The sequence below is a fragment of the Eutrigla gurnardus genome (assembly GCF_963514095.1).
Source record: "Eutrigla gurnardus genome assembly, chromosome: 17".
Classification (NCBI taxonomy): domain Eukaryota; kingdom Metazoa; phylum Chordata; class Actinopteri; order Perciformes; family Triglidae; genus Eutrigla; species Eutrigla gurnardus.
Genome location: NC_139928.1, coordinates 5,557,708 through 5,570,129, shown reverse-complemented (window position 1 = coordinate 5,570,129; position 12,422 = coordinate 5,557,708). Strand labels below are relative to the sequence as shown.

General features: G+C 40.6%; 2 protein-coding genes and 1 long non-coding RNA gene across 3 annotated transcripts; 2 read left to right on the top strand and 1 right to left on the bottom strand.

Annotated features, from left to right (window-relative positions):
* Positions 1 to 3,129: 3,129 nt before the first annotated feature.
* On the top strand, positions 3,130 to 6,198 carry LOC311027919 (glutathione S-transferase A-like). Its single transcript, XM_084032140.1, has 6 exons — positions 3,130 to 3,366; positions 3,492 to 3,557; positions 3,744 to 3,849; positions 4,628 to 4,746; positions 5,682 to 5,767; positions 5,887 to 6,198. Exons 1-6 carry the CDS (start codon positions 3,199 to 3,201, stop codon positions 6,011 to 6,013), a joined length of 672 nt encoding a protein of 223 aa, XP_083888266.1. The 5' UTR covers positions 3,130 to 3,198; the 3' UTR covers positions 6,014 to 6,198.
* A 1,503-nt stretch (positions 6,199 to 7,701) lies between these two features.
* LOC311028059 (coagulation factor XI-like) lies at positions 7,702 to 11,057 on the top strand. Its single transcript, XM_084032332.1, has 9 exons — positions 7,702 to 7,860; positions 8,084 to 8,240; positions 8,603 to 8,712; positions 8,996 to 9,158; positions 9,346 to 9,464; positions 9,540 to 9,672; positions 9,818 to 9,924; positions 10,545 to 10,704; positions 10,895 to 11,057. The coding sequence occupies exons 1-9, from the start codon at positions 7,800 to 7,802 to the stop codon at positions 10,995 to 10,997; spliced, it is 1,113 nt and encodes a 370-aa protein (XP_083888458.1). The 5' UTR covers positions 7,702 to 7,799; the 3' UTR covers positions 10,998 to 11,057.
* On the bottom strand, positions 10,894 to 11,927 carry LOC311028060. The gene is made up of 2 exons (XR_014598679.1): positions 11,070 to 11,927; positions 10,894 to 11,003 (listed from the first exon to the last, which is right to left on the bottom strand). It is a non-coding gene; the product is annotated as an uncharacterized lncRNA (long non-coding RNA).
* Positions 11,928 to 12,422: the final 495 nt, after the last annotated feature.

The following is a 12,422-nucleotide window of genomic DNA, read 5'->3' as shown; positions in this document are numbered from 1 at the left end:
TTAGAATGAAGATGCAACGATAGATAGAAAAAGGTAGAATGTCACCGGACTGGATCAAGGTGACAACCTTTATAATCAGACTACATGCTCTGAATGGAAACTGTGATACAATCGTTCTTGTCAAACTTGTTTTAAAACCTTTAATTATTGAACACAATATCCCATAAAGTGAATACTTAAAGGGGCCACATTATGCTCATTTGCAAACTTGTATTTGTGATTTCTACTAGAAGATGTTTAGATGCTTTCATGCTGTCTGTCTGCAGCCGCTTCTGCACACAATGAAACTGTAATATGAATTACCTTTCGAGGGGAAACATATTTTTGTCGTTAGTTTTAACGAGTGCACGGAAGTCCACATGAGAAGGAGGACAGGGTGGCGGAGGAGTCAAGTAACACAGGGCTTTCTGCTTTTTTGTGTCTCGTGTGAACGTCCCTTTGTTGCCGAAACATATGCAAGTACGGGTTTGTTTGGTTTCAATATCATAGTAATTTTAAGCCAAACAAAGATGTTTTATCATGACAGTATATTCTCATGATGAGTATGCATGTGATAGGAAGGGGAGCCAAATTTGAATAGCTTGTTGAATCAAGCTTTTTGCTCAAGGATAGGAACTTACAAGTTTGTCTTGTTTCACACTTTGTTGATAGGATAATATGGTTAGCACACGCACTGAACATGTGCGTTTTTATGATATGTCCCCTTTAAATCCAATACATTTAACTCCAGTTTGTCAAATATCATAGCCTGGTACCCAAGCGAAGTCACTTTTGGTGTGTCAATGTACGTCATTACATCCGTAATGTCTTTTCAAAATAAACTTCTGTCTTCACAGGAAATCAAGGCAAAATGTTAACATTTACTTAGTTTTGCAGGGGACACAAACAGCGTCATTTCAGTCGAATGTTTCAGGTTGTTTGCCACATTATCCATTATGGGGGAAAATGACACAAGAGGGTTTAGCATGTTTTTTTATGGGCTCAAAGGATCTTTGGTGGTGTTCTGCCAAAGACGTTTGCGGTAGATCAGCTGCTCTGCAGTTAAAACAATGAGAGTGTTAGCAGGTGTGCTTACTGATCTCCTCTTGGCAGAGATGGGCTGCATGGCCACTGTTAAAGCTATAGGAGGCAGGTAAGGTGGTTCTGCAATGAATAACATTCTGTTTTATTGGGAGTGCTCACTGGCTTATAGCCGAGTGCCCAAAGATGAATTTGGATGTCAGCAAGTTAGAAATCTTGTATTAAAGGTATGTTCATTATTCTGTATGAATTTGGATGCTTCCTGGTTTAGCTCCCCCAGTACTGGGCTGTTGGTAGGGTCCAATTAGGGAGAAGTTATAAAGGCCCGTTCCCTCGGGGGAGAAGTTGGCCGTTGCTGTGAGGCTGCAGCTTTCTTTTGTTTGGGCTTTTGCTTCAGTTTAATTTTGTTTTATTGATTGACTGTTCCCAAATGTCATTGTTGTCCTAAACTTTTTGTTAATAACTGCCAGCACTACTTATCCACAGAAAAAAAGGTTGAGGAAGATATTTCCTGGAATGATGTATGGAAAACGTCAAGGCAAACCTTATGTTGTCCAAAAGAACAAACAAAGGCAGATAAATAACACCTAGGCACTGCTACATAAAATGGTCATAAGGCATGATGGTTAATGTTTAAATGTGGTGCTGCTGAAAGAATGTTGCTCAGTCTGTTGTGACTGAGCCTGCAAAAAAAAAAAAGGAATAACAAAGAAATCAATTGTCCACACTAAAATACTCAAAAACAAAACAATCAATCATGTTTACTTGGGCATTTAGATCATTTCAGCCAAGTGTCATAGCAGTAAAAGATCTTTCTCTCATTGTGTTTGGTCACAAAGACAGTAATCATGAAGAATCTGGTTGGTTTCGTGGATCACTTCAACTTTTTATTTGTCAATTTCTTCCATGTACGACACACAAGAAAATCTCCCCGTCCCACGGTAAGATAAAGTGCACAGGCACAACAGAGATGACAATACAAAAACAATAAGGTAAAATAAAGTGCACAACATATTACTATACTAATATTAAACAATAAAAAAACTTGAAATAGAAATTCTCGAGTTGATTCTCTACAGTATTCACTGATCACTGATATTGGTGAAAATTGATAAAGAGATGGTTGAGATTTGTATATTGGTTTGGAGGGGAGCTGAAATGGCATCATGCATTAAGTGTATGATCAATTGTTAGAATTGTGTGTGTCTTTTGGGTTTTTGGTTTTGTTAGCCAATAATAAAAGGGAAAACAACTTTTCTCAAAAGATTCATGTGATTTCTGCAGCTTTCTTTCATGAAACAATTTGCGTTTTAAATTCAAGTGCACACCAAAATAGCACAAATAGAAACTATCAAAATACATGACGATGTTGATACACACATTAAATGTCATGCTCCAATTAGGATAATAACACAGTCTGTTAAACCAGTAGTAAGCTAATTGTTCTTTTAACCGCCGGAGCAGGTTTTGTCTGTGTGCAGGGGTGAATGAAAAGTGCTGAGTCACTGTGAGTTTTCAATTGTTAAGATGTAAAGTAAAGTAAATTAAAGTACTGTAAGCCATCATGTTCTCATAGTTTCCCATGGATGGGGTAATGTTTATTGGAATGTTATAGTTGAAAGTTATATAAAAATATATCTCTCTCACTTCAGTGATTAGGCTGATTATTAATTCAAATTCCAGTTTATAGATATTATTATTAATATTATGATTAGTCTTTATGAATGCAATGTACTATTATTTCAGTGTGAATTCATGTTTTTTGTTTTTTCCTTTTTCACCATATGTCTCAGTCTGCATGACTGAGATCAAAGAGTATTCATGCAAAGCAAGAGAAGTATCTCTTCCTCGAGTGTGACTTTGCTAATGCATGTGGATATAAGCAACTGGAGACATTATACACATTAAATGAGTTTGGTGAAATATGCTGACTTTAAATATGATATATTGTTGCCTTGACTTAGCAGAAGGGCGCTGAACATGCTTGGATAGGGTGTGGACCATCACAGATCTTTGGCAATGACACAAAAATGGGATGGGACTTAATTCCACCAATCCAGATGCAGAGGGCTGGCTGTTATAAAACCAGGCATGTGACACACTCTAGGTTCACTCTTCTTCCACCTCTTACAACTCCAAGAGCTTTCGCATTCAGGTGTAGCAGTTCACTCTGAAACCATGGCCAAGGACATGACTCTGCTGTGGGGCTCCGGCTCTCCTCCCTGCTGGAGGGTCATGGTTGCTCTGGAGGAGAAGAACCTGCAGGGCTACAACCAAAAACTGCTGTCGTTTGAGAAAGGGGAGCACAAGTCTGAGGACGTCATGAAAATGAATCCCAGGGGACAGGTACGTTCACTTTAAACAGAATACAAATACTCTTCAGTCTGCTTTTTCCTGAAATGCATGCATGCATTTATGCATTTGAAATAACATGACTTTAACATTTTCATTCCAATCTATGTCTCTTGAAGCTTCCTGCTTTCAAACATAAATCCTATGTCCTGAATGAGTCCTACGCTGCCTGCCTGTACCTGGAGGTAAGAACCTTGATCCCTAGTAGAGTTTTATGCAGCTATGCAACCAAGGGGCTAATGAGTAGGAGGGCTCATTGTTCAGTGTGTGTTCAACAATGCCTCTTCAGACACCCTACACCTCCACAGGAGCATGTGAGAGCACCATGACGCTGTTTATAATGTCTGCTCCTTTCATGGCCTCAACAACAGAACCAGTTCCCGAGCCAGGGAACCAAGCTGATCCCTGACTGCCCAGCTGAGCAGGCGATGATGTACCAGCGCATGTTTGAGGGTCTCACGTTGAACCAGAAAATGGGTGCGTTTAACTTGACACGCAAAGCTGAAATAATTTATTGTTACTTCTCATTCCAAGCTGATGACCCTGCAAATCCTCCGTGTTAATACGAACACATTGTTGTAACATTTGATCCACTTGGATTTTGTTGACTTTATGACTGTTGTTGCCAGTTAGAGGTCTGCCTTATGGGACTTTGAACTGCATTGCTCTTGGCAACATACTGTAAACTAAACCAATGCCACTGAGACTTCATATCTCCAGTCAATCTCCTCAGAGGGAGCTCAACATCAACTGCCCCCCTGCCATCTCCACCAAGGGACTTGAGACACACGCCATGCACTAATGACATGAGCATTCACATAATGAAGCCATGGCACCATGCATTTAGTCTTGTGTGAAAGGTCGAAGGATCACATTCTCAGACTAGCTTGCATGCGAAGCTTAAGTCATGAGACAGGGTGCTTCAGTTTTTGGGGAGGGGTGCAAAAAGACGAGAGGCGCGTTCCCAAATAATTACAGTCAACTCATGCATAATCAGAAATACAGTTCCGGCAGCATAGTATTTTTTTAAGTAGGCTGCTTTGACTTGATTGAGCCACTTTTACTCTCTTCAGTTTAAAACGGATGTATTGTAATAACATCCCTGACTGACCCCATCCTCACATTCCAAGGAAATGAAAGCATTCAGTCCAAGAACAATGTCGGCCTGGATGTTGTGGCTTACTATGAGTGGATAGATTTTAACGATGTCTCTCATACCACCGTGAACTAACGCCTGTTTTTACATGTTCTGCAGCGGATGTCATCTACTACACCTGGAAGGTCCCAGAGGCAGAGAGACATGACTCTGCTGTGAAGAGAAACCGTGAAAATCTGGCCACTGAGCTCCAGTTGTGGGAGGGTTACATGAAGCAGGTAACCCTGAAGATTATAAAATGCTGTAGTCTACCCTCAAACACACACGACAAACAGATTCAGGGTTTGTTGAACTAACACCGGCATTACATGTTGGATGTAAGGAATGCTGTTCTGTAAGAACAGCTGCAGCTGCATTTTGGGAGATTTGGAGATACCCTGATTTGCTTTCGTTCCAGAAGATTGATTCTGTGTGGTAGATGTAAAGTTAGCACCAACAGGTGGTTAGCTTAGCTGTGCATAACTGTGAACTACTGCACCACATCTTAAACTCTCTAACACGGTATCTCCCGCTTGTTTAATCAGTACAAAAATGTAAGTGGAAAAATGAGAACTTTACTTCTTTGAAAAGGCTAAGAACTGTTGCATGCAGTATACCTTCAATTGGGACATTCTGCTTCGTCATAACATTCCACCTCCAACTTTGAGCATCTTGCTCCAGAGGATTGTGGGTCAGAACAGCCAGAGAAGCATGCTGACATTGCATACAGCAAAATGTGACCGGATGTATTTGGACATTGTGGTATTTATTGGTACACTACATTTGACAAACTATACACTGGGACAAAAATTATTTTATGGAAGGCAAAATAGAAAAAGGCCAAAATGCATAGAAAAAGCTACGTTTACACTAAAAATACCTGTGTACATGTGGATGAGGCCTCAGCGAGCCTTCAATGTCCTGGTTTGCAAATGATGGTACCTTTTGGACTGAACAGTCTATTTTGTGAAGCTGAGCTTGGCAAGAAGGCAATAATGGTATTTCCTAATATGTGGATATCTTTGAAAGCACATGCACCTAAAGCATCTATTACATTTAACATTTATGTTAATTGTAATTGTGAATAAGCATAAATAAGGCAAATGAATGCAGCCCTAGTTGAAACAGAGTCAACATAGGACTGTGGTTCTAACTCTTTTCCTCTTTCTTCTAGGGTCCAGGCCCTTTCCTGGCAGGAAAGAACTTCTCACTGGCTGACGTGGCTGTGTATCCATCCCTTGCTTATGTCTTCCGTTTTGGGTGCGTGGATTAAATGACTGAAAATGACTTTAATCTGCTTGACAAAATGAATGCACTGATCATGGAAGAGGGAGACATTTGTCATTTGAAATTCACACCAACTGTTCTCCCTTCTACAGGCTGTGTGAGAAGCGTTACCCTAAACTGGCAGCTTACTATAACAGCCTGAAGGACAGACCGAGCATCAAGAAGACCTGGCCCCCTACCTGGACCGACAAGGGATCCGACGTCCTGAAGGACATCTGAGATTGAAACACACATCACACGTGTAATGTGTGTAACCACTCCTTGCATTGCACTACTCTAGCTAGCTGCATTTTTAACAAACATGCACTTGCTATTACTGTGGTTGTTAATTCCCCACATTATTTGTTTAAACTGCAGATGATTCTTGTTGTGCTGTTAATAAAAAGAAAACAATAGAAATTGTCTTTCGGCTTCGCATACTTGATTAATTTCAAGGTCAGTGTCTACAGATCCTTTTTTAGCAAATGTTTTTGGAATATGTTTAACAAAGGTGTACCCCGAGCAATGCTATTAAAATATAACTGTAGGTAAATATTTGACCATGTGCATCAAAACTGGATTCTCGCATGCCATTTGATGTTTGGACAGCAGAGGCCACTAAAGGCAAATAAACCACTGCTGCTTTTACTGCCCTTTCTGTTTGGACTTGCAGCCTTCTTGTCATTCCCCATGTGGCCAGAAGGTGGTGTGGAAGAATACTCTTCAGGTTCAATTCTGTGGCTGGTTCAGAAGAGGTTTCATCACTGTCGGTGGAAAAGGAAGTCACAGCGTTGCCATGAAATCCTTTCTGACAAGAGTTTCATAAAGAGTTACAGAGAACAAGAAGGAAGATGTGATGAGTGATTGACTCAATACACGTCTGCTTCCAAGAGGAAGAGACTCCCTGAGAGGTAGAAGGTGTGGCTGCTCTCGGGGTAGACTGGTTTTTCCAAAGGATGTCACAACAGGGAGTCGGCCCGGGAAAGGGGGAAGACCAAAAGATCTTTTCTCTCAAAATCAACTAGAATTACTTCTTCTAATCAGGATAACAAAAGTGAACCACCATCAAATAGCAGCGGGACATTTTATCAGTACAAGAGAAAGGAATATTAGGATGTGAGGTAACACCTTTTCTTCTGCAGTGGCAACGCCCTGTGCAAACACAATATGAACTTGAATCTCACCTCTGTTTTCACACTATGACCATCAAACAGAGACTTTTTTAATCAGACTGGGTTTAGAAATGTGGCTTTTTGTTACCAGGACCAGGAGGAACAAAGCAAACCACACCACTATCAATAGGTGAGAGTTTCAGGCCTCTGAGGCATGTTTCAGCCATACAGTACCACATCATGGTAAAAAAAAAAGAAGGAAATCAGGCTGCTCAAGCAAAATGTTTGTTCTAACGTAATGCAAATATAATGCAACAACATAGCATGAAGTAACAAATAAAATTAACAGCAAGTTGCATTAACTAAAGAAAGGAATAAGCCAGCAGAGCCAAAGTAAATTGAACACTGTTCTTGGCACTGGAACTTGCATCCAAATATTGATTTTGTCAGGCCCAATGAACCTGCGGTCACAGTTCTTATGGGACCTCTTCGATCCAGAAAGCTGGGTTTTTGCATAGCCCTTAGCTTTATTGCAAACAAGTTTTCTGTGATGTTTAAGGCTATTTCTGTGTCCTGAAGCAGCATTATGTTGGTTAAAGATGCTAAGATGATACAACCACTGATATTTACTTTTTTAACAGATACAACTTTTTTGCACAACATGAGACTAACAGCCTTAAATCTATTGAATATTAATCACACAGGAAATTCGCATTTTCTAATAAATGTGGTATTGGCTGTCAAAAATAAGAGCCAATCAGCTATTAGATCAGGCTTGCAGTCAGTGGAGAGTAACTGTTGCACCCATGTCAGGTTTGTCAACTCAGGGTGAGGCTCAGAGTTTGTTGAACCTGCTACCTGAATACACCCGCTGAAATTTAGCTGCAGTTTTTCAACATTCACGAAACGAGAAGATGGGAACACTTTTGATTTTGGCGGCTCTGCTGTCTATCTGCAGCCTCTCCTTCAGTCAAGGTAATACATACATTATATGTTGTCCTTTTACCATTTCAATGTATTTATTAGCCTATGTTTGTATATTCCTATTACTCAGTGCCATTTCAGCATTGTAGCTTCACTGGTATGTGTGTGTGTGTGTGTGTGTGTGTGTGTGTGTGTGTGTGTGTGTGTGTGTGTGTGTGTGTGTGTGTGTGTGTGTGTGTGTGTGTGTGTGTGTTCTTCTTTCCCATTTTTTTAGAATGTCGTCCGCAGTTTCTGGAGGATATAGATTTCCCTGGAACAGACATCAAATCCGTGTTCTCTCCTGATGTTAATCACTGCCAGCAGCTTTGCACGCAGCACCCCTCCTGTCTCTTCTTTACCTTTATTCGGGCTGACTGGACCAAAGATAACAGGTACATATTTAATAAAAAAAATGATTTTGACTCAGTAAATCGGAAAGTTTTGACCAGAAGTCAAAAGGTTGCTGGATGCAAAATGCACTGAAAAAACAAACAAAAAACAATCAAGTAACATGCAGTTTATTTACTAATTTCATTCGTAACCGTAGGCTCCATCAGAGTTGTATCCGCTCATTTTGTCATTTTCATGGGCAGGCTTACTAAATGTTTGTTTTTGCTGCAACTGTGATAACCCCTGCACTTTACACACACACACACACACACACACACACACACACACACACACACACACACACACACACACACACACACACACACACACACACACACACACACACATCTGTCCTTTTCTGCAGGCACTTCTTCTGTTACCTCAAGACCACGCCTTCTGGGCAGCCCAACGTTCAGACTCCACTACAGGGTGTCACATCTGGATATTCTCTCAAACCCTGCAACCTAAACACACGTAGGCTAACAACCATTTTAAACCATTAGTTTCATTTGCAGTTTGGGGAAGAAAAAAAAGTACACAAAACCTTTTAATCTTCTTATCTTCAGCTTTCGAAACTGAAAACGTGACAGAAAAGTAATCAAATGCAATGACTTATATTACGTAGATGAAGTAAAAGAGCTCCATTACGTATTGCATTTTAAACAGGGGTATAGTAATCAGTAACCTACTACATTTTAAAAGAAACCATAGCCACACTCAAGTAGTGACTGTCTGTGTCTGCCTGTCTGTTTGACAGAGCCATGTCTACCTGACCTGTACCATGACATGGACTTCCTCGGGTCAGACTACACATCCTTATTCACGGTAGACCATGAGGAATGTCGGAGAACCTGCACACGGGACCCTGGCTGTCAGTTCTTTACTTTTGTAAATGGGGTCTTCTCAACAGAGACTATACGGTAAAACTGGTTCACATTATGTTGAAATGAGGTTGTGATTTTGTCCTCTCCTGCTGGCTGTTACACATGTTTTCTAACGCACTGGGACACATGAGCACCAATTGGAGGGTCTAAGGTTTCATTCGACCAACGATAGGGAGGGTTTGGCAAAAATTCCCTAACTATGCTGTTTCGTGTTTTGCTTTAGGTACAAGTGCCACCTTAAATTCAGTTGGGCGGTACCAACTCTTCCTATTGTTGAAAAAAAGGCTGGTGTCGTATCCGGATTCTCCCACGTTCTACCAATAACTCAAGGCTTTATACCAGGTATATAAACAGTCATAGCAAACACCCTGCAGGTTGTTGTGCATGCTTTCTTACTGTGTTATCTGTTCTGTGCAGCATGTGAGGGTAAGCTGCTTCCAGGCCTCGACATCCCAGGGAACGACTTCACCTCTCTTCCTTCTCCCTCTGCTGGACACTGTCAGGCATTGTGCACCGGTCATCCAGACTGCACCTACTTCTCTTTTGACAGGTAGTCAAATATAACTGATTACTCTCTGTTCAATAAGGCAAGACGATGAGTAATTGCTGAGTTGTGTTTCAGCCAGCTCTGTTCTCTAATCTCAAAATATAGACTTATAGGTTTTGTATTCTTTCTTATTTTTTCCCCTTTGCAGTGATAACCTCAAATGTTACCTGAAGAACAACAAAAATGAATTAGTGACCAAAGCTAAAAGTGGAATCATATCTGGGTTACCGGCACGCCTCTGCGAAGTGGATAACAGTATGTATCATCGAACGGACGCACTTCCAGCAGATCCAAAGACCACCTAAAGTATTTTGGGTGTATGGATCACTTCTTTCCCCTGTTCTTTATAGCCATACTAGTAGCATGTTGTCAATGGATCGGCCACTCAACCTAGATTTCACTCATTCAGCAAAGTATCTCAACATTTAGTGGTTTCATTGACAAGGCATTTGCTACAGACATGAATGACTTTGGTGATCTCCTGACTTTGAGTTGAGTGAAATGTCTCACCAATTATGAAAGGATTGCCATTTAAAACACACATTCACACGTCACACTCAGGATCAGGTTTCCTTTTTCATGACTGATTTAGCATTGCTGTATTTGCATTATGAAGCTTTTTATTCTACAATCCAAATCAAAGCACTGTGCAAGTCCTAGTCCAACATCAAACTTCAAAATCTGACTTTTTCTGATCTGAATGGCAACTTTATTTAATCATTTCAGAAACAATAATCCAACAGCTGCCACTTTCCTCTAACATTTCATGCATTGGATAAGTGAAGTGTTTCCTATCTATCCCTTCAGTTGATTGTAAGTTAAGTATTTCTGGAGTTTAGCCAGCAGCAGTCTAACCCGTTCCTCTCTGCTAACAGGCTGGGTGAAGGTCGCTCATGAAGGAGTAGATTTCCTAGGTTCTGACATTCGCTTTGAGTTGACTGACGATCCAGACTCATGTCAGAGAAAATGCACCGATGATCCGAACTGCCAGTTCTACACCTACGTCAATAACAACTTCTCTGACAGAGTTTACAGGTACATGATTCATAATGCTTGCATGTAGGCCTACACACATTATAAATACACTTGTTACCAACAATTCAATAGCTGGAAAACATTTACCATGATCACCAGTCAAACATTATTGTCACCCCACTTTATAATGTGATGACAGCTGCATCGATGGTTCAGGTTTGACAATGCTGTTCTTGATCTTGTGCTCTAGACGCCGCTGCTACCTCAAGCGTGCCGTCGTCATGCCTGCTCCTGAGAAAGTTGTCAAAACGGACAATCTTGTATCAGGCTTCCAACTGAGGGACTGTGTGTAGAGTCCTCTCCACACACACACACACACACACACACACACACACACACACACACACACACACACACACACACACACACACACACACACACACACACACACACATTTGAGAGCAATAAAACAGAATGAGCATCAGTTTGCTTGTAGCCTGCTTTATTCAACACGTTGCCTTATTTTAGCCCAAGTGTAACAGGAATATGTCCTCGAGAGACGTTTCTTATTAGCATGAATATTAAGTTATATGTGTGTTACAAAACCAAGACATTTTCACCACGGACAACAAGTTTTCATGAACGATACTGTCAATTCCTACATACTATTAGTCTACAACAAAATGCAGTTTGAAGCATTCAAGGGTCATTACTGTATTTACCATTTTCTGTATTTTTAGGATTAAGGTTAAATATTAAAGTTTAGTTTACGATGAAAGTAAGAGTTTTAGGATATATAACATCTGATTTTCCTGCTTGTGCTGCCCCCTAGTGGCAGACAGGAGAGTTGTTTTTATTTTCATTGTGCTTTTTGAAGCCTTGCTAAATATTTCAGTGCAGAAATAAATAAGGTGCTCTACATCCAGTTTGATTCCATTTAAGGGATAATGTGTAATGTGTGTAACCACTCCTTGCATTGCACTACTCTAGCTAGCTGCATTTTTAACAAACATGCACTTGCTATTACTGTTAATTCCCCACATTATTTGTTTAAACTGCAGATGATTCTTGTTGTGCTGTTAATAAAAAGAAAACAATAGAAATTGTCTTTCGGCTTTGCGTACTTGATTAATTTCAAGGTCAGTGTCTACAGATCCTTTTTTAGCAAATGTTTTTGGAATATGTTTAACAAAGGTGTACCCCGAGCAATGCTATTAAAATATAACTGTAGGTAAATATTTGACCATGTGCATCAAAACTGGATTCTCGCATGCCGTTTGATGTTTGGACAGCAGAGGCCACTAAAGGCAAATAAACCACTGCTGCTTTTACTGCCCTTTCGGTTTGGACTTGCAGCCTTCATGTCATTCCCCATGTGGCCAGAAGGTGGTGTGGAAGAATACTCTTCAGGTTCAATTCTGTGGCTGGTTCAGAAGAGGTTTCATCACTGTCAGTGGAAAAGGAAGTCACAGCGTTGCCATGAAATCCTTTCTGACAAGAGTTTCATAAAGAGTTACAGAGAACAAGGAGGAAGATGTGATGAGTGATTGACTCAATACACGTCTGCTTCCAAGAGGAAGAGACTCCCTGAGAGGTAGAAGGTGTGGCTGCTCTCGGGGTAGACTGGTTTTTCCAAAGGATGTCACAACAGGGAGTCGGCCCGGGAAAGGGGGAAGACCAAAAGATCTTTTCTCTCAAGATCAACTAGAATTACTTCTTCTAATCAGGATAACAAAAGTGAACCACCATCAAATAGGAGCAGCAGGACATTTTATCAG